Genomic DNA, 23,348 nt, shown 5'->3' with positions numbered 1-23,348 from the left:
CGCAGACCGCGGCATCAGCGTAAGCGACGCGAACAGCGGCTACATGGTATGCTGCGTTAACTGCTCGTCGCGAAAGGAATCTTCCTGAGCGTGGGTCGCGAGGGGCCTAATTTGCAGTTCGGCCGTATGCTGTCGACCGGCGAGGAGGTTCTGAAAATCGGCGTGCCTTCCTGCGTCCGTTGAAATGGCTGGCAGCGGGCGGCTCGGCAGAGGTGTTGCGTTGGTTCAGCCTGGGAGTCGTAACGCACCACAAGTTGAGTACTGATTGTTACAGATTTTATGAAGTTTAATTGAATTCAATTTAGTTATTTTTGTTAATTATATCAACCGTATATTTTGGGGGTTTCCCGCCATTCATTCTCGTCTTCCCACCTGCGGGAAGGTGGTAATATTAGAAAGGGTGGTCCGTTTGTCCCCTTTTGAGGACGAAAGGGGGGGGGGGGGCGAGTCAGAGTAAATCTGTGGTTAGGTTTGCTTCTTTCCTCTCCCAAATTACCTTCGGGTTTGGTTCAAATGGCTCTGAGCACTATGAGACTTAACATCTGAGGTCATCAGTCCCCTAGAACATATAACTACTTAAACCTAACTAACCTAAGGACATCACACATCCATGCCCGAGGCAGGATTCAAACCTGTGACTGTAGCAGTCGCGCGGCTCCGGACTGAAGCGGCTAGAACCGCTCGGCCACCGCGGCCGGCAACCTACGGGTTTATTCGACTGTTAGCCTCTGCTATGTCTCTGAAAGTCTAAGACACCAATGATTGTACTGTTTAAAATGCAAGGCACTAAGAGTGATTCATTCTCTCGCCTGCCATAACTGGTATTACTAGACTCACATGTAAAAGGTACTCCAAGAAAGAAGAAAAAATTCCTTTTTCTTCTTAGTAAGAACTAGTCAATTGCATAAGGAATTCCTGCTCATCTGGAAGCTCTAACTTACGTAAATTTGTGTTTATGTATATATGGCTATTAACAAGCAAGGTTGTTAATGTATGCCATAGTGGATTATTTTATATTGTTTATAGCCAGCAAGAACTGTTGTGTGTCTTTTCAATTCAGTACCTTTTAAGGCTTTTACTCAACGTGCGTACGTGTTTTATACAGTTAGTTGGTTATGAGTGTGTTTTCTTGCCATGAAAAAGTTTGCCATTTCATTACGGGTAGAAATTGTTGCCCTGAAAGGAGAATGTTGTAACAGTTCGCAAGTCTCAACATGTGGTGCTAGAATTGCTGTGGGAAAACATATGCCCAAATTACCAGCAGTTAAAGCACCATATAGGGGGTAGGACGTATGGTTTTACATCACATCTATATACCATCACCTTGATTTTTTGGGAAATGAACCAACCTCAATGGGCAAGATGTAGGCACCAGTAGCAACCCTATTGGTTTTCAGTCCCGTATAGATATGCCGAATGAAGTGAACACCCCACTGTTCTAAATTGGTGTGGTGCTTGTCATCAGATTGCAAGAGAAGATTGTGGTGGAAAATAATCCCCTCGACCATGTTGTGGGGGACCATGTTGATGGGGGATGACAGAAAGAGGAATATGACTGAGCAGGTCACAGGCGAGTAATGCTCAGGGCTGAGCTGAGGATACTGTCTAATTTAGGACTGCCACATTTCTCATTTTCGACAATACAGCCACTTCATCAAACTTGTCCTCCAGGTTCTTGATAAAGAAAATAGAGGCTTTATAGCCAGAAAGCAGTGCCCATCTATTCTGCTGCAGGCTAAATACCTTGGCGAACAAGGTTCTCTCTTTTCCATACTCCTTTGTTCCTCCCATGGTGTAACTACGGAGGGGAACAATTCAGGATCATATCTGTCAACGTTTTAGTTTACCCTGCCCTTCTTAGAGATTGCTGGCGCCAATCACCAACAACAGATGACTTGGTGCACTTTATTGCAAGTCGTGCGCCCTGATGCCACACACTCTGATCAGAGGCTCTCCCCACAGGCGCCACCCAGCCACAGCAAAGGCCAAAGAATCAGATTCAGTATAACTGTCACCCTTATTTATCCTTCCTGTGCATAATTCTGATTAAATTTATGTGTGCGTTATCTCTACATTTACACAGCACTGTGCTCTCGAAAATTATGGACTACTGCTTTGTAGGCGTGGAGGTGCCGTCTGATAGCGAGCTATATGTGTTCCATCAGGTTCACACGATGCAAATTATGTGGACGATACAAGACGAGTTCAGTATCATTCTGCTCCAGTCAATGTACCACAATCCTGTCTTCGTGACAGGGTCATCGTCGTTGAGCATGAAAATGTACAGGTTATCTGCATTAGTGTACAGGTAATCCTCAGCTGTCATGGTGGCATCGGTGACAGATGTCATCTAAGCCCAGATGATTGCACCCACCTCATAGTCCGGCTTTCGCTGTGCAGCATATATGGACCTGTGCATCTTTTGGGTAACTGTCCACCTGGACGATGGCATGTCTGGACATGGCCATCAGCATAATGTAACCAAAAGAACATGATTCATCCTACTAGAACATACGTTTCCAGTGATCCACTGTCCAGCCGGCCGAAGTGGCCGTGCGGTTAAAGGCGCTGCAGTCTGGCACCGCAGGACCGCTACGGTCGCAGGTTCGAATCCTGCCTTGGGCATGGATGTTTGTGATGTCCTTAGGTTAGTTAGGTTTAACTAGTTCTAAGTTCTAGGGGACTAATGACCTCAGCAGTTGAGTCCCATAGTGCTCAGAGCCATTTGAACCATTTTCCACTGTCCAGTCTCGATGAGCCTGCTCCCACTACAGTGGTAGTGACGGTTCTGGCGTAACCACGAGCGCCGGAACGAAGACGAAGAACGCAATACCAGAGAAGGCAGTGAAACGACATGGGCCAATGGTGCACTGATTAGGGCCGCACCATACCTGCAAGAAGTGAATATAAGCGCCGCTCCTGACAGCCTCGCCTGGACATTTGTCGACAGAATTAGCATGGCATAGCAGAGAGTGCTACGAGAACTGATAGTTGTGATCCACAAACTTTGTGACAGACTTGCCTAAACACTGCATGTTGCACAAGACTCTGATTTATATTGCATGTCGCTCATCGTTTGCGACACCTTTGTACATTAAAATTATGCATTGTCAATCTGCTTTAAGGAAGTGAAACTATTAAAGTTATTAACTTGAATTGTTGTATAGAATTCCGAGAAGGCAGCATGCCTTAGGCAACCTATACGAGGCGAGTGGGGAAGACCCAACAGTTGGCGACAAGGATGGGATGGTCCGTTGACTTGGCGCTTGCATGTATCTTCTTTAAGTTTCAGATGCTTTGCAGTGCCGCCATCAAAATCAACTTCGCCACTGTCCTGTACACAATGATTTTTGAGTGTCTCTTCCCCCTGATTCACGGGTCCAGAGAGCAAAGCGGCCACAGCACATCAAGACACCGCATGACAACCCCATTGAGGTGGAGCCTTCGCCTCCTCCGCCTCCTCTCGTCCTACCGATAGAGCTGGATCCGCCCACAACACAGCAGTCGCCGCGTTCTACATCCTCTACACCAAGAGGTGGACGCATACCCTTTTGGTGGTATCCAGGGGGGCCATTTTTGCCAGAGCACAGTCCGGATGGCGGGGTACGGCTGGAAGCTTGATGTCCCCAGCAGCCACAGCTTTCGGCCCATCGTTGCGCCTACACTCATTCATCCCCCGCCATGGTCGCACTCAATACAAGACCCCTTTAACGAAGACGAAGAACGCAAGACCAGAGAAGGCAGTGCGACATGGGCCAATGGTGCACTGATTAGGACCGCACCATGAATGGATTGACACCTGCAAGAAATGAATATAGGCGCCGCTCCTGCCAGCCTCGGCCCGACATTTGTGGACATCATTAGCATGGCCTAGCAGAGAGTGCTACGAGAACTGATAGTTGAGATCCACAAACTGAGAGACAGACTTGCCTGAACATTGCATATTGCACTAGACTAGTTTATATTGCATGTCGCTCATCGGTTGTGACACCTTTTTACATTAAAGTTAAGTATTGTCAATCTGCTTTATAGAAATAAAACTACTAACGTTTTATGCTTAAGTTATTGTGTAGAATTCTGAGAACGCAGCATCCATTAGGCACCCTATACAAGACGAGTGGGCGAGATCCAACAGTGATGATTTAATCTGTCCACATGCAAACTTGTATCAGATCATGCAGTATGCATATTCACATTCAACAACGTGTGCCAGGTTTTTGCTGTGAACCACTTGTGCTGGCACCAGAATTCTACTCTGCCGCCAGACCACCACCTGCCCTGCTGTACAAAACTCTGACCTCAGTGTTCAGAGATGGGATGTGGGCGCTCAACACTCTGCTCGTGGTTTCACTGGTCTCCAGCCACTTTCTCTAGATGCCGACGACTCTGGCACGTTCGAAGCCTCTCCGTTTCTGAGGTTATCGTTCGTAGGCACTTAGTCTTTCATATCTTGTGATCTTTTATGTAAGGTGTTTTACGCGTTCGCACAGCCGTCAGCGAGGAAGGTCTTAACTTTCTTCTACCTGTACATCGATGTGCTTATTGGAACCATGCATAACAAAAGTATTTCTCGACACACGTTCTGATCTCTTCTTGTTATCCTTACTAACACAATTCTCGACCAGTCTTTTAAATACTGTCGTAGTTTGTTTTGTGTTCTGTTCTAACACTTATTTCCTTCTCCAGTGGTTCCCTCATCGCTTTTTTAGAAATTTTATTAGGATTGCGTCCCTCAGGTTTTCGTAACTCTATAAATTGGTATAATTCCTTTCCTGTCACGTACTTCACTGAGATTCCACTAATTTTGAATATACTGCATACAATATATTTTAAACTTTTTCCTCGACAGTATGTACACTGTGCTTAACGATGTCGTATGTTTTGCGGTGTGCATGTTTGCTTGTCACCTCAAGCAGACAGGTACCTGGCATTTCTACTGATTCCCGCTGTGGTCTGTCTGTTTAGTAATTTTTTTGTATACTTTCTTCTCGTTGGCTGTTAGCATGCACCTCTTCTTGTGTTACATCACCTGCATTACTTTTATGCACCACATTTGGCTAATGCTTGTCAGTTTCCAGTTCGTGATGTAACTTCAGAATAAGTGTTCTGTCTTCCATGATTATGTGTGTGAATTGTATTGTCCTCCTATGGCGTACGAGGCTTTTAAATGTAAATTGAATCTACAGTTTATGCATTCCCATAGCTGAATGTCCTGGTTCACCAAAGCACGAAGTACTGGAATCTCTGTGGAGCAGGCGTTGTGTTTCCTTAAATTCACATATGGACTTTGTACCAAAATATAAACTTTACAATACTTCTTTCGCTCCCATATATCCCCTTGAATAATAAAGAAATTCTTATGTCACACAATACCTTATTTTATTACGCCTTAATTACATTAAGAAAGCATGTTGAATACTGTCATTGTTGCTAATTGAGGGCATGTATATGCATAGTTCACGTGCAAAATACATAGTCTTTGACTTTAACAGTAAGTGCATTGGCAATGAAATCACTATATAGCCCTGTGCATTCACTACAAACATATGACACAGCTCTCTTGGAAGCCATACTATGCTTCACAGCAGGTGCATAAACATACTGCCTGTGTACAGTGGCCTATGGAAGGACAGTGAGGCTAGGACAGAGGAGCATGCTGCTCAGAATGCTGCGTGCTTTTGGCACCACGTCAGTAGAAGCCTTGTGTGTGGTTCTGGGGTCTTGCCGCATTGACATCATTATCCACCACAGAGCGGCGGTGTGCTGGGTAAAGAGGGGTACACACTACAAGATTCCAGTAATAACAGGGGAAAACTTTGTAGACATGACTCAATTAAATAACAGCCACCTTGAGACCTGAAAAATGGACTGGGAGATGATCGACAAAGGCCATCGTGTTTTCTGCTCCTTCCACAATTTACAGGTACAGCTTCATCACAAGCATACGGATCCAAGCCGTGCCGTTGTTCACATTGCGACTGGGCTTGAACGGAGTGGGTCTTAGCTAGAGTACTACACGCACATGTGGGGCATATGGGTCTCCTGAACATGTGACATTACATTCAACACCCTCACACATATAAGATCTGTAACAGAGTATAAGGACATCAAAGAAATGCTACGAGACCCAGACAAATAGTGTGCCCTAAGCAACGCAACTGTTAAGGTTTCAAGAACACTGCACGAACAGACGAGGAAACTCATACGGCAGATCTCAGACAAGCACATGACAACCATAACAACAGGATCCTTGGGACGACAAAAACTGAGACACACCACAGTCATTGATGTAGATGCAGGCACAGAAAATGACACAAGCACGGCAACAACATCAGACAAAGACTCATATTATAAGAGGTTCAATACCTAAAACAGACAAAAAAAGATAACTATAAGAAAGGAGGCATCGCATGTGATTTTTTCATTTACCTGATATGCATTTTCAATACAACAGTTAAAAATGGGAAGGACAACGACTAACTGAAGAACTGAGACACTCATTACATCTAAGGAATATTCTATATGGTGAGGCGAATCTTTAGGTTCTGTGGTTCCACTCCAGCCTATGACATTGCTTAAAGATAAAAACATCATGCTCAGAGACATACAAGATAACATACGACATGTATATGGGTAACTACATCTAGCCATGGCAACACAAATAGTGCAATAGTATGCCCTAGATAAGATCTAATTAGTGTCACTACTCCATAGACAGTATAAACAAATACACTCGCACTCACTCATGATGTATTTCATTTAGTAAGGTTTCTGCCAAGCCCTCCCACATGGAATGGCAACCGCACAAATCATAATTTATATGTTATATTTTGTTTTAACAGTAAAATAATATTTGGAGATCATTCCTTTCCTATGTTTCTATTTTCTGTTCTAAATTACTATGATTTATTAATAATTTATTTCCTACAACTAATTTAATTTACTTTGTAATTAATTGTTGTTACCCTCCATTTATAGCTCAAAACTAATTTTACTAGTGATGTAGAACAATGCAGTATTATATGTAAAATTGCATAATGCACGAGATGCTTTTTAAAATGTCAGGTAGCAGGTCTTTAAATATGCAACAAATGTAATGCATTGTGCACTCACAGTTTTTCTTGAAGTCAACTACCATTATTTGCTACCATCGACAATCGATTTGCATAAATATAAGTCGATATCAGGATCCATTTAGGCAGAAATTTCCCCATGCTGAGTCAAGATCTGTTTACAGAAGACCTAGTATGCCACTACAAACGACTCCACCCGACCACACGCGGAGCAGGATTGCAGATTAGCACGAGCAGCCATCTTGACCATTATGTAGTGACCACCGAAAATTTGTCCCATACTGGCTGTCGAATACGGACTTCTTGCTCATCACAAGCAGTCGCCGTTACTACTAGGCTGCCTTACCACACGACTGCATGTGTGACTTCCAGTTTCATTGAGTCTGATGTTCCAAACAAATGAATTCCAAGAACTACTGCCAGACGACCTCATATTCAGCTCTCGTGGCAGACTGAACCTCCGTCTCTTACAGACGCCATTCATCCAATGGTGCTGTTCCGGCTCATTCTGTGAAACGCAATTATAGTGTCTGCAAAACAAACATGGAAATAAAACTGACAGCTGAAAGTTTGAGCCAAGTGAGGTCGTTTGATAGGATGACCTACTAGTTAAGGCTACTGCTTGTTGCAAATGTTAAACAAGTATTTTACTCCCAGTATGGCGCAAATTTTCAGTTGTTGCTAAATACTGAAACGTCAAAAACTAATTTGAAGAAAAAATGCAGGAAATCACATAAAAATGAACCTTCACTGTAGAACATTCCATAACCTTATTCTGCTGATGGATATTATTTTTACGTCTTTTCCTTCATAATGACCCATCATCATTTCCTTTTGACGACCATAACGAACTTGTACATAATTATTTATTCGCATTAAAGTAATATTTTTAGTTACAATGCATAAATGTAGCTGTAAAACCAATTTTATACAAATTTACTTTAGGAGATGGGAAACCACCACTCACACGATAACTTTCACCCAACACACCTATTCATTCACTAAATTTGGAGAGAAAATGTTGTTTATCGTACCTTTGTCAAATAACTGCGTGAGTGGACCAACTGTGGTCTGAACAGGTTGTAATTCACACTCTGTTCCCACAAAAATATCTCGAGAAACACAATGATAAATGCTTACACAAACATCAAAAATTAACAAATAAAATGCCGTTTCTTGACAATTATAACTTCTATTTTATCGAAAAATACAATAAAGTGAAATTCTGTGTTAGGATAAGATCACTTGGCTAACGCCCTCATAAGTGGTATAGTGAATGTGGAAATCGTGCATGTATAGCATTAGTACTCACCGCAGGAAAGAGACGGAAGCATCGTCAAATGTGGGAGGGGGGCAGGTAGCTGTGTGCTGTGCAGCTGGAACAGGAGCCCTGCTGCAGTTTTTGTGGCCAGTGTGCAGCTGACTGGTGGGGGTGACCTCGCTGTCTCCAGTGGCTGGAATGCTGTGCAGAGACAGAGGGTGTGGTCACGCAGTGCACACGGCCGACAAAGGGCAGCCTACTGCAGACAATGCTGCTGAGAATTTGTCCAGACACAACTAATAGAACACACACTTTCAACATCAGTAGTGGGTCCTCTGAGACGAAGGACTTACCCCTGTGCTAATCGGTTTAGCCCCCACACTAGTAGCATCGCTTATCAAACAACAGGCTGAATAAATTAAAGTACAAATAAAAGATACATGCTAAGGTCAACATTTAGGTTGAACTGACATGACAACTAGTCATCAGCGTAGTTTAAATACATAAAAACAACATTCCTACAGAAATAAAAATGGAAATAATCTTTACATGTACAACTTGTACCATTATCATCAGATAGTATCGGTAGCTGTTAGGGACTTGGCTGTAGGATGCACAGCTGGTAAACTACAGAAGAGTAGATTCTGAACTGTGCACCAAAAGAAATTTAGAGAAGCAAGGGATGCAGAATGTGAGATACTGTGCAGCTATTCCCTTAATACGTTTAACTGTCACCAAAATAGGCAGGTAAATATATTTGTTTCACGTTGGCCAACGAGCACTGTAAATAAACTAGCGAACATTGAGCATTGAGTAAGATAAAAAAGGCAAACAGAAGCATTCTATACATACACTTATGGGTGATATGTAGTCGGAAGTTATTAATTGAATGAAAATAGAAATTCTGTTTAATTCTTATGTTCTATATATACAGTTCTATCACACTGTGGTAAGAAGATTTCCTGTAGAACGAAGAAAAGAGTTGGATTTAAATTAAGGAGACATGGGTTACGTAACACAGGAGACAATGTAATGTTGTGTAAAGACGCATTAAATCATTATTAGTCATTAAATGTGACTAAAGTAAGCTGTGGTTGCTACAAGTGAGGAGAAGATACAGGTTGATAAGTGGAAACTCTATCAGTGATGGAAGCATACATAGGGTGTTCGGAAATTCTCTTTACAAACTGCTAGGACTTGTAGAGGGGGCAGAGTACTTAATATTTTGAACAGGAATCCTGTTTGGAAATGTACTGTATGCATTCTACGACAGTTTGAGTTCACATGTTTAAATCATGTACTTCTGCTTCAGGAAGTGAATTAGGCATGATGTAGTGCAGTTATTAGGTAACAGACCGAAAGTAAACATAACGAAACATCCATTTATCAGTTCCGCACATTTCTTTGCATTAACACTTAAACAATACCTTCTGCATGTACAGTATTCTAGGTTGATTTTGTGTGTTGGAGTAATGAGAACACGTAATATTTAAGTGATAATACAAACAAGGAGGCTTAGCTGATAAACGGATCTTTCGTTGTGTTTCTTTCGAATTGTTATCTAATGACTGTACTGCATCACACCTAACTCAGCTGCTCAAGCAGAAGTGGATGAGTTAAACATCTGAACTGAGACCATTGTAGGAGGGAAACGGTAGCCGGCCGAAGTGGCCGTGCGGTTAAAGGCGCTGCAGTCTGGAACCGCAAGACCACTACGGTCGCAGGTTCGAATCCTGCCTCGGGCATGGATGTTTGTGATGTCCTTAGGTTAGTTAGGTTTAACTAGTTCTAAGTTCTAGGGGACTAATTACCTCAGCAGTTGAGTCCCATAGTGCTCAGAGCCATTTGAACCATTTGAGGGAAACGGTCCTCACTCCCCTCTACAAATCATATAAGTCTCTAAAGGAAATTTCTGAACACACTGTACACACACTCACTCTCTCTCTCTCTCTCTCTCTCTCTCTCTCTCTCTCTCACACACACACACACACACACACACACACACACACACATATATATATATATATATATATATATATATATATATATATATACATAACAATATTTAAAAAACATCTGCAAAAACAAAATGTGTGTGAACTATTGGGCATTAGGATTTTATGGTGTATTTGTTAAGTGAAATAGCATATAAAAAATTATAATGAGACAAAAAGTCTTATGAATACTCATATTGTGGGAGATCTATCAGTAACTGCAATGTATGGGATAGGGAAGGTCCTAACACTGTGAAGTTCTTTGGGCAGCCTTCAGAAACAGCATAGAGAAGTACAAGCAAGGCCGGCATGTTATTAGACAACTGACAGATGTTCCACCAAGAAGCACATACAGCGTTTTGACTAATAAAACCACCTGTCCTAATGTGCTAGAAAATGGGGATGTCCAAATTACAGCATATATCCTTTGGAACAACTGAACAAAATGCAAAAGGAAATGGGGAAGCGTTGTGTGAATCTGCGCATTTTGTGGATCTTCATGAGTTGTAGAGAATGGCCTGTTGTCTCCTGAAGTGGCCGCCGGCTGTTTGAGGACTGAGTACCTACAGCTTCCTGCAGATGTACTTGTGTCACGTCCTGCAACGGAAGTCTTCCTCATGATTCGATTCAGGACCGCACCCTTCTTCTTGGAACCTAGCACACATCTTAAGACGTGTATCTAATAACACTGTACTATTTGTGGAGAATAAACAAAGTTTGTTCTCTGAACTGTATGTATATTTCAGAAATAAACATAGAAAGTGAAGGAGAAACATAGAAATGAAAATGCAGTAGTTATGTGGAAATAGCGATCAGTCTGACCGTCTTCTGTAGAGCACCTATTTTTTCCAAGGTTTGATATTTATGTCATGACAACATCAGAGATGGAAAGTTTTAAATTCTTTTCTGATCTGTTTGAACTGCGCTGTAGAGTTCCTGGTGTTAATGTCGGACTACACGCTTGTTGATCAACGCCATCTTTCCATTATGCAGCATATGTCGCTTGTAAGTATCTCATTGTGAACACCAGCAGAGACAGCAGACAACAATATATGTAATACTGAGTAAACAGATTTATGGTGAATTGCACATCACACAGAATAAAGCCTGTAGGCTCGCTGCCCTCGCTGCTCACACTACACATCGTTGTTTCTGTTGTACATCTGCTGTGAGCAGCACATCACTGTGTCCACCACTGATATGGCTCCTGCTGTCTTCACAGCAAATTTACCACTTATTCAGATACTTTACACCACAACCTATATGGCTGTTGCACATATGCAGTTCAGCACAAACAATGACCGCAAATAATGATAAAATCATTTATAAATCAATGAATAATTTAGTTCTCCAATGACTTTTTTAACCTAACCTATCCGCTAATAAGTCCAGTGGGACCTAGTACTTCTTTAAATCTAACAGGTGTGAATATTACAGTTTAACAAGTCAAGGCTGCATAATACTAAACACGAATTCTTTACAGACGAATGGAAATGGTAGAAAGCGAGCACAGGAAGACCAGTTTGGATTCAATAAAAATGTTGCAAGACGTGAGGCAATACTGACCCTACGACTTGAAGATAGATTAACGGTACGTAAACTCACGTTTGTAATATTTGGGGACATAGAGAAAGCTTTTGAGAAAGTTGACTGGAATACTCTTTTTAAAATTTTGAAGGTGGCAGGGGTCAAATACAGGCAGCGATAGGCTATTTACAATTAGTACAGAAACCAGATGGCAGCTATAAAAATTGACAGGCATGACAGGGAAGCAGTGTTTGGGAAGGGACTGAGACAGGGCTGTAGCCTGTCCCTGATGTTATTCAATCTATATATTGAGCAAGCAGTAAAGGGAAAAAAAGAAAAATTAGGAGTAGGAATTAAAATCCATGGAGATGAAATAAAGACTCTGAGGTTTGGCGACAACATTGCAATTCTGTCACAGACAGCAAAGGACCAGGAAGAGCAGTTGAAAGAAATGGACAGTGTCTTGAAAGGAAGATATAAGATGGACATCAACAAAAGCAAAAGGCAGATAATGGAATGTAGTTGAATTAAATCAGGTTATGCTGAGGGAATTAGATTAGGAAATGACAAACTTAAAGTAGTAGATGCGTTTTGCTATTTGGGGAGCAAAGTAGCTGATGATAGTCGAAGTAGAGGGCATATAAAATGTAGACCAGCAGTGGCAAGGAAAGCGTTTCTGAAGAAGAGATATTTGTTAACATCGAGTATAGGTTCAAGAGTCAGGAAGCCTTTTCTGAAAGTATTTGTATGGAGTGTAGCCATGTAAGGAAGTGAAAGATGGATGATAAATAGTTTAGACAATAAATGAATAGAAGCTTTCCAAATGTGGTGCTACAGAAAAATGCTGGAGATTAGATAGGTAGATCACATAACTAATGAGGATGCATTGAATAGAATTGGAGAGAAGAGGAATTTGTAGCACTTGAATAAAGGAAGGGATCCGTTGGTTGGACATATTCTGAGGCATCAAGGGATCAATGATTTAGTATTTCAGGGTAGCGTGGGGGGTAAAAACTGTAGAGGGAGACCCAGACATGAATATATTAAGCTGGTTCAGAAGGATGTTGGTTGCAGTAGGTACTGGGAGATGAAAAAGCTTGCACAGGATAGAGTAGCATGGAGAGCTCCTTCGAACCAGTCTCTGGACAGAAGACCACAACAATAACATTAATCTAACATGAGAAATCAATGAAAGCATCGCCAGATATCAGAAAATGTCTGACAGTGATGGTTTATTTTGCTGCACAGATACACGTAAGGAAACTCAGGAGCTGTAAATACACGCACACACACAGAACTACACAGGACTGGACAACGTATACATGTATCTTCTCTTGTGATTACCTGGTTTCTGCTGGTGGCTCAGACAGCAGCTTGAGCACTTCAATTAGATCTTCAGGCTGACAATGTAGCGCATCTGCCCAGCCCTTCGTGGCCATCACGTGTAAAATATGAGTCTTTATGAAGGCGGTGGCGGCCTTCCTAAGGCTGCTACAGGAGTTCCGAATAGCGAGCACAGCTGTGGCCACCGCAGTCTCAACAGACAGCTGTGCGGCCAACTGCTGCTCGCACTGTGCCTTCAGGCCTGACAAGCCGTACTTATCAGCCACGACTAGCAGCTGGAGGGGCATTCTGACCAGCTGCGGGGCCTGCAGGGTATACATGTAGGCCACGAGATGGCGCAGCAACTGGCCCCCCACGTCTTGGACTGCGGCCTCCAGCGTGCCGTGGCTGAACATAGAGGCAAACACGGGACTCCTGGCGGCCAGGACGGCCCTGTGCGCTGCCAGACGGGTGTCGCCCGCCACCAGAGTCACCACGGCGCTGCCTCCAGCGTCCAGCAGGGTGCCCAGGTCCACAGCTGCAGCCTCTTTCCCCTCCTGGACCTGTCCTGCTGTGGGCGATTCTGAACCACAGCGTCACTGAGTAGACCCTTCCCCTTGCACAGCACCATCCATGTGAGAACATGCTTGAGCCACAAGTGGATCTGCTTCAACCATCACTTCCTAACACTAAGAGAACCAGACTTCGCCATACCCCTGGTAGTACCATGTGGGTCATTTTTTACCTGCAGTAGAAAACCACCATTTTGTTCGTATTTGGGTGGTATTTTGAGTGTCTTCATGTTGACAATACGTCTCTAAAATGAATAGTACACGGTCAAATATAAATTTTCTCTAAGTAAACATTTCTTTATTTTAAATGTTACAGAAGAAATTCCACAATCTTTCGTAAATTTGGTAAAGCACTGCTGTAATGTTTTGCTTTATAAAAAGATTGAAACAGAATCAAAACATATTGTTTATGTGAGTATTAATAGTATTTTTCCTTTTATAGAAGAATATGATAAGTACCAAATATTTGTGAAAGATTGTAAAAAGCAGTAGGTGACTAAAATGCTCTTCATTTTTTGTGGTTATTGCAATGAAGGAAATAAAACATAAGAGCAAATAACTTCAGCCCATAATTATAAACATTTAAGTATATTTAAGAACAAGGACGTGACATAATTACCTAAACTGGGATTCAGAAAGCCGACAAGAGTTTTTGCTAGTCAACTTTTGCACACATACTTGTTGCACTTGACGTTTTATTTCCCTTTGTTGTTTTGTTGTCCGCAGGAAACCTGAATTTGAGAAGACCTTCTAATTCCTTGTTGGCCATTGGCAGTATCGAGTGGCTGTAAGGGGAGACTGACTTTTGTCTGCAGTGTGTAACAGGCAGCGAGGTCATCCGCTACTCTGAGGATAAGGTCCCGACGTGAAATCTTCTCAGAGGTACGTAACTTAAAACTTGTGCGAGCGTTAATCATGGCGAGGTCAAGGAAAAGACACTTACAGGGCATCGTTGTGTAACAACTCGGAGACCGTAGTATCTAGCGATTTGGTCAAAAATATCGACTCCATCCTTAGTGTCATTATAAAACTTCACTGTTTCTGGAAGATACTTCTCAGTATTCTCATTCTTCTGACATCCAGCATGCATGTTACTCAGGATACGGATATCTTTTACGTTTTCCCATCGTAAGCTGTGAGAAGATGGTCGCCTGACTTGTGAGTGTGTTGCATACAGTGTGTCGTCTCCACTTCAGCGCTCATCTGCCGGTTTAATGGAGGTGAGGAAGCTGTCAGTCGTGACGTTCCATAAGGGCGACGCGACTGACATCTGCTGCAGTGTGAGAGAACTGTTAGCAGTGCTCCAGACAGTAGTGTAGGAGGGGCGTTGGCATTCTGCACTGTATAATACGTTGTCTCGAATGAAAAACAGCCCACAGTTGCACTAAATTTTGTCTCTTTTAAATCTGGACCATGGTTTCTGCTATAATAATATAGCCTTCTTCAGAACTCATACACACACATAAATGAATAATCTCTTAGACCAGCAGCTGTGTCAAGACCAATAAAATAGTTTCAAGAGACATAAGCCTGTTTCGAACATAAATACAATTACATATGGGAGCGTATGTCCTCCGCCACTACCTCTGTTATACTGTCACTGCCACGATGAAAATAATGAAGTATAATATGTCACATGTTATTCTGTAGTTTTGCAATGTTACTTCGCGTAGGTCAGCATGTCGCCAGTCCATAGAAAACGGAAAGCCTCGCTGATATGAAGTATAATTCGACAACCGAATACTTCGTATTTAACGTTCTTTTTGGCCCAAAGTATAATATACCCTAACAGCTCGTGAATAACGTCGAGGCGTGCCCAGATCATATTTAGTGACAGAAAACCGGTACTACTGGTATAACAGAGAAATTTTTCATACTTCTAGGTGAGTGAGCTAGGGGGGATGAAATTGTGGTAAGTTGTACAACCCCATAAATGATGAAATGTCACGGGAGCGTTTAGTCTTGCGATGATTATAGAGGCGGGTAACGGCCTCGAAATTCCATCGTGCGTCAAAACTGACCCACATAGTACTCCTAGTAGAAATATTGTTCTTCACAAGTCAGTCAGTACAACAGTACGACATTCCTCCTGTGTCAAAATAATGAGTCACATGAATACCCACATATCCTTAACGACACCATTTGATCCAGCACATCTTAGATTCCGCCTTAAATGAGGTGGACAAAGTCATGACGAAACTGTATTACTAATGGTTTGTGACAAAACGACGACAAATCAGCGTCCAAGTACCTGTCGTGGATGGCCACGTACTCTGACACTTTGTTGGTGATATAGGAAACAAAATCGCTGGAGGAGTAAGAAGCGAGGAAAAAGTACGAATCAGAACAAAACCTTGAAAAAAGATGTTAGCCTCTAAAACTGACTGCTAACACACCAGAAAAATGCTTCCAAAAGCGCGTTTGTTGTGTTGCATCTTGTAAATGTGTGACCTGGACTCTGTGATGTAAGGAACTGAAAAACGGAGTACTTTTGAAATGTGTTGTTAAAGGCACACCGTGAAAAGTCAAAGGGACTAATAACGAGCAACGAAATCAATAAAATAATGCGGGCTAGAAGGGGTTTGTTGATTATCTGTTTAGGTGCAATGGACATATATATATATCATCAGAAAAATACCAGGGGAAGTCCACGGTTGAAGTTCGAGAATCAAACTACGAGAGATGCCTGCTGCTACATCCACACAGAGGTGGCAAAATCATGGGATAGCGGTATGCACTTTCACATATGGCGGTAGTCCGGCATACAAAAGGTATGAAGCGGCAGTTTATTGGCCGAGCTGTCGATTGTATTCAGGTGATTCACATGAAAAGGTTTCCAGCTTGATTATAGCCGCACGACGGGGTTTAATAAACCTTGAACGCTGACTGGAAGGAGGAGGTAGACAAATGGGACATTCCGTTTCGGAAATCGTTAGACAATTCGAGATCCACAGCGTCAAGAGTATGCTGAGAAAACCTCTGACCACAAACAAGGCAGTGGCCGACGGCGTTCATTTAGAGGCGGAGAGCAGCGGCGTTTGTCAGAGCTAAGAGGCGAGGAACACTACGCGAAACAACCGCAAAAATCAATGTGATACGGTTGATAAACGTATCCGTTAGGACAGTGCAGCGAAATTACGTAAATGGGCTATGACAGCAGGTGACCAACGTGAGTGCATTTGCATAACAGCACGACTTCCCCTGTAGCCCGTCTCCTGTGCTCGTGATCACATTGGCTGGACCCTAGACGACTGGAAGACGGTGGTCTGATTGGATGAGTACGGATTAAAGTTGGTAAGATCTGATTGTAGAGTTCGAGGATGGTGCAGACCCCGACGAAGTCATGGCCCAAATTGTCAACAAGACACGGTGCAAGCTGGTGCTAGCTTCATACTGGTGTGGACTGTGTTTACATGGAGTGGACTGGGTCCTCTGGTCCCATTGAGCCGATCATTGACTGGAAATAGTAATGTTTGGCTGCGTGGAGACAATACACGATCGGGCTGTAACTATGAGATAAGTATTTGTTCGCTAATTATCAAAAACTTTGATTACCACATGAAGCTACTACAATTCCAAAACTTTTCCGTGCCTAACGCAATTTATATATTTCCCCTCACTTTGCAAATTTGCCAATATCGTACATTCAACTTTATTTAGTTTACTCTGCCAAAGAGGACGGTGTCTTCTGTAAATACTGTTTGTTTTTCGCTGTGGTAAAGGTAGTAATCAAAATGTTACAGCCCTGGAAAACTCCAAGTTTCTGGTGTGGAAGCATGATCTTCAATAGTTCAACATCCATGCGTGCAACACTTACTATATAGTTACTCTAATCCATGGTCAAAATTTTGTTCACATGATGATGAACAAGGCAAGAGATATGAAACATCGCCAGGACCAAGGCTTGGCGAAGCTGGTGGGGAAGAAATGGAAAAGGACTAGACCCTATCATCGATGTGGTGAATATCAGTGGATGTCAGGAGATTGCATTAAGGCCCCCTTAATGACTTAGATCCTACTGAACTTGGCAAACAAGATGACAAGTACATGGGTAACTTTCGTGCCATTGTAAAGCATCTCCCGATAAAATTTAGTCCTGATGTCTCGTGTTTCCGACGTTAAGTCTATGACTGTGCTGCATCTATGCAGGGGAATTCCTGTGGGGTTTATGAATTCATACTACAGAACTACCCTTTAGCTGATAATTTCTGCAAAATCCATACATTTTTCGTTATGGAGTGTCCCAGTTCAAGCAAAATAGGTTCTTAGTTTCTTTGTGTCCGTTCAAAAGGCATATTAACTGTTTGTCACTATTTATCATTACAAACTGACTATACCTCCTCTGCGTTTCCGAACAAAATACAGTTCTGTGGATTTTGCTCCACGTAACTCCCTGGAGCCAGAACTAAACATTGAAATGACCAACACTCGGTGAGAGCTGTTTTCCAAACCAGAAACCTATTTCTCCCCGCTACACTGTCATCATCGATGGCGTATAGACGAATCGGGTAACTCCCGTCGATGGGTACTGTCCACCGCGATCACTGGGTTTTCTTAAATAGTTATTCTCCACGAAGAACCGTGCTGTCCCGTTCTAACTCGTGACTGGATAAAGGCATGGTCTGGCGATAAGGGCAGCGACCTTTTACTGTTGCTTGGCGAGATATATGTTGGTCTGTAGCTCTCGGTGCGCCTTCTGAAAATCTTGCAGGCTGCTATGGACTGCATGAGTGTTGCATTCTGTGGCTTACACATTACAACCATAATTCATGCAGCCACTGCCTGCCCTTCTCCCCCATCAGTGAAACTAGGCAACAGCAGGTCCTGGAGGCCTCGACTATGTTGCAGCATTAGCCATTCTGGGGGAAGGCGGGGGGGGGGGGGGGGGACTGGATCCACTTCTATCTGTGATGAGAGCCGTGACGAATTGTGGCTGGCCACGTGAGGTCTTGGGTGGGTAAATGGCTGATGACGCAAAGAGAGTCGCTTTACAGGCGTCTGCAGTGGAAGAAGGAGTTATGGTACCCATCAGTGGTTTGGATCCATGATGGGGCCATACTTAATGGACATGCCAGCAGCAACGGCATGGGTGGCGTTAGGGTGATATTGGCTACCACAGCCATATCCTGAGAGAAACAGAGCCCACAATGGCAACTGGTGCACTGTGTGAGTTGGTATTGTTAGGTAGATATTGATGATGAATACCTGAAGAGACGCATTAGAGGTTTATGATCTGTCATGAGTGTGAACCGGCGGCTATAGATGTAGTAATGGAAGCGTTTGCTGCCAAAGATGAGGACCACAGCCTCCTGTTCTATGTGTTTGTAGTTCCTCTATCCTGCTGTAAGTGTCTTGGATACAAATGCAGTGGGTCGCTCCACGCCATTCTCAATATGAGACAAACTGTGCCAGTCAGCATAAGCCACTAATACCAATTGTTTCATTGGATTGTAAGCCATGAGACAAGTAGATCTTCAGGTTTTGGAACGCCTTATTACATTAGGGTGGCCACTTGCAGGGAACTCTGTTACAGAGCGAGTGGTGCCACAATCGCTGAAGCATGGGGCATGAATGGTCGATAGCAGTTCTGCTGACTTAAGACAGACTTCAGCTGGGATGCATCTATCGAGGCCAGAAAATTTTGGATGGTAGGCACACAATGTGGTATAAGACACATGCCTGATGTCGTGAGGATGTGTCCTAATTATTCGACCTGGTGGACGAAAAATGAAAATTTGCCAAGATTACAACGAAGGTAAGCTGCTGTGAATGTGGAGAAGAGCAACATCAGCTGTATTCTTTCCGACAACCAGAAAATCATCAAGGTAGCTAATGATACCTGAGATGTCCTTTAAGATTTCCTCATAGTACCTCCAAAAAATTGATGTAACACTGGCTATGCCACACGGAAGCTGTGTATATTGGAGCAATCCAAAAGGAGTGGTTATGGTAGTTATGATTACAATCTCCTGGGAGCTGTTACGCAGTGCGAGGTGGAGCTAAGCATCATGAAGGTCATTTTTGGCAAATACCATAGATCCAGCGAGATGGAAACAGTGTCCTGAAGCATGGGAGTGGGATATCAGGCGACTACAGATTGGGCATTCACAGTGGCATGGAAGTCACCACAAATGCAGCCAGCACCTGATGATTTCTCCACAGTCAAAATGGAAGAGCCCATTGGCCATGTGTTACTGGGATGAGGACGCTCTCATCCTGAAGGTGTTGCAAGTCCTGTTGAACCTTGTCCTGGTATGCAAACTCAACGCTACAGGCCTTAAACAATTGTGCAGCTACAATAGGTGTAAGGGATGTATGTGACTAGAACCCCAGAATGCTCACTGGCAAAACACTGGTCCTAATTTGACCTAGATGTTGGTGTGTAGGGAGAGGCCCAGGGCTTGGACTGTATCAGAGGTGGTGCAGATCTCAAGCCCCAAGGCATGGAATGGGTCTAGGCTGGACAGGTTAGAGACCCCAGGGGCCACAACTATCAGAATCCCAGCAGGAGTTACTGTGCACCACAGTAGCATCTTCTGTGCAAATGTCCTGTAACAGATACGTCTTGTAACAGAAATGGTGTTGTTACTAAAAGTACATAACTTTGTTGTGAAGGGGTGCCTGGAGGAGTCTTAATGGCTTGTGTAGCCCAGTCGATTACTGTAGCTGATGACCCAGTGTCAACTTGACTTGTATAGACAGCAACTGAGTTGACTGCAGGAGGATAGCCTCTACCGGTGTCGCTTCTGTAAAATATGGTTGGGAAGAATATTCCTTGGCATGACCCAGTCACAAGTCCATAGATATAGAACTGGAGGTGTGGCAGATTTCAGCTTTGTGGGCACACTAATTCCTAGCAACACAGTTCGCCTTGTGAAAATGGCATCGGGGACTTTTCCAGACTTGGGGCAACAACCAATGTGGTAAAGTTTCCACTTCGGAATAGGTGGCAAATACCAGAGTTGGGTCTTTGATAAAAGCTGCTGCCATCGCAGACTGCTCAGAAACTCGAATGACAGGAAGTTGATGAGAAATGGATCTTTGAGGTTCAGGAGATTCTGCTGGAGGTTTTCATCAGGAGTGTGAGCTAAAATCATGTCCAGATGATCATGAGGAGGACCCGTGGTCTAGGGGTAGCGTCTTTGATTCATAATCAAAACGTCTTCGGTCCCGGGTTCGATCCCTGCCACTGCCTAAATTTTGATAAATAATAAGCATTGGCGGCCGAAGACTTCCGGCATAAGAAGTCAGCCTCATCCTGCCAATGGCCTTGTGAAAGAGGGCAGAGGAGCGGATAGAGGTTCAGGGCACTCTCTTGTCCTAGGGGTGGGAAATTGCCCCTAAAGGCGGAAGAATCAGCAATGATCAACGACATGAGGATGCAGAAGGCAATGGAAACCACTGCATTAAAGACACGTAACGTGTATCCACAGGACATGTGGCCTGTAATTGACGAAGTGTCATGATGATCTCTCCATTGGCAAAAGATTCCGGAATAGTCCCCATTCGGATCTTCGGGAGGGGACTGCCAAGGGGGAGGTTACCATGAGAAAAAGATTGAATAATCAACGAAAGGATAACGTTCTACGAGTCGGGGCGTGGAATGTCAGATGCTTGAACGTGGTAAGGAAACTAGAAAATCTGAAAAGGGAAATGCAAAGGCTCAATCTAGATATAGTAGGGGTCAGTGAAGTGGAAGGAAGACAAGGATTTCTGGTCAGATATATCAACAGCAGCAGAAAATTGTATAACAGGTGTAGGATTCGTTATGAATAAGAAGGTAGGGCAGAGGTTGTGTTACTGTGAACAGTTCAGTGACCGGGTTGTTCTAATCAGAATCGACACCAGACCAACACCGACAACGATAGTTCAGGTATACATGCCGACGTCACAAGCTGAAGATGAACAGATAGAGAAAGTGTATGAGGATATTGAAAGGGTAATGCAGTATGTAAAGGACGAAAATCTAATAGTCATGGGCGACTGGAATGCAGTTGTAGGGGAAGGAGTAGAAGAAAAGGTTACAGGAGATTATGGGCTTGGGACGAGGAATGAAAGAGGAGAAAGACTAATTGAGTTCTGTAACAAGTTTCAGCTAGTAATAGTGAATACCCTGATCAAGAATCACAAGAGGAGGAGGTATACTTGGAAAAGGCCGGGAGATACGGGAAGATTTCAATTAGATTACGTCATGGTCAGACCGAGATTCCGAAATCAGATACTGGATTGTAAGGCGTACCCAGGAGCAGATATAGACTCAGATCACAATATAGTAGTGATGAAGAGTAGGCTAAAGTTCAAGACATTAGTCAGGAAGAATCAAGATGCAAAGAAGTGGGATACGGAAGTACTAAGGAATGACGAGATATGTTTGAAGTTCTCTAACGCTATAGATACAGCAATAAGGAATAGCGCAGTAGGCAGTACAATTGAAGAGGAATGGACATCTCTAAAAAGGGCCATGACAGAAGTTGGGAAGGAAAACATAGGTACAAAGAAGGTAGCTGCGAAGAAACCATGGGTAACAGAAGAAATACTTCAGTTGATTGATGAAAGGAGGAAGTACAAACATGTTCCGGGAAAATCAGGAATACAGAAATACAAGTCGCTGAGGAATGAAATAAATAGGCAGTGCGGGGAAGCTAAGACGAAATGACTGCAGTAAAAACGTGAAGACATCGAAAAGATATGATTGTCGGAAGGACAGACTCAGCATACAGGAAAGTCAAAACAACCTTTGGTGACATTAAAACAATGGTGGTAACATTCAGAGTGCAACGGGAATTCCACTGTTAAATGCAGAGGAGAGAGCAGATAGGTGGAAAGAATACATAGAAAGCATCTATGAGGATGAAGATTTGTCTGATGTAATAGAAGAAGAAACAGCAGTCGATTAAGAAGAGATAGGGGATCCAGTATTAGAATCGGAATTTAAAAGAGCTTTGGAAGACTTACGGTCAAATAAGGCAGAAGGGATAGATAACATTCCATCAGAATTTCTAAAATCATTGGGGGAAGTGGCAACAAAACGACTATACAAGTTGGTGTGTAGAATATATGAGTCTGGCGACATACCATCTGACTTTCGGAAAAGCATCATCCACACAATCCCGAAGACGGCAAGAGCTGACAAGTGCGAGAATTATCGCACAATCAGCTTAATAGCTCATGCATCGAAGCTGCTTACAAGAATAATATACAGAAGACTGGAAAAGAAAATTGAGAATGCGCTAGGTGACGATCAGTTTCGCTTTAGGAAAAGTAAAGGGACGAGAGAGGCAATTCTGACGTTACGGCTAATAATGGAAGCAAGGCTAAAGAAAAATCAAGACACTTTCATAGGATTTGTCGACCTGGAAAAAGCGTTCGGCAATATAAAATGGTGCAAGCTGTTCGAGATTCTGAAAAAAGTAGGGGTAAGCTATAGGGAGAGACGGGTCATATACAATATGTACAACAACCAAGAGGGAATAATAAGAGTGGACGATCAAGAACGAAGTGCTCGTAATAAGAAGAGTGTAAGACAAGGCTGCAGCCTTTCGCCCCTACTCTTCAATCTGTACATCGAGGAAGCAATGATGGAAATAAAAGCAAGGTT

General features: G+C 43.1%; 1 protein-coding gene across 1 annotated transcript in view; it reads right to left on the bottom strand.

The window, feature by feature from the left end:
* LOC126442702 (ankyrin-3-like) overlaps positions 1-23,348 on the bottom strand; it is a 57,210-nt gene that overhangs the window by 12,516 nt on the left and 21,346 nt on the right. Inside the window, exons 2-3 of the mRNA XM_050090751.1 lie at positions 13,200-13,761; positions 8,386-8,535 (exon numbers count right to left, since the gene is read on the bottom strand). Of these exons, the coding sequence (XP_049946708.1) occupies positions 8,386-8,535; positions 13,200-13,594 (545 nt within the window). The 5' untranslated portion in view covers positions 13,595-13,761. The remainder of the gene's footprint in view (positions 1-8,385; positions 8,536-13,199; positions 13,762-23,348) is intronic.

The sequence above is a fragment of the Schistocerca serialis genome, unplaced genomic scaffold (genome assembly GCF_023864345.2).
Source record: "Schistocerca serialis cubense isolate TAMUIC-IGC-003099 unplaced genomic scaffold, iqSchSeri2.2 HiC_scaffold_1401, whole genome shotgun sequence".
NCBI classification, from domain to species: Eukaryota; Metazoa; Arthropoda; class Insecta; order Orthoptera; family Acrididae; genus Schistocerca; species Schistocerca serialis.
Note: the sequence above shows the minus strand (reverse complement) of the source record. Positions and strands in the feature narration are given on the sequence as shown.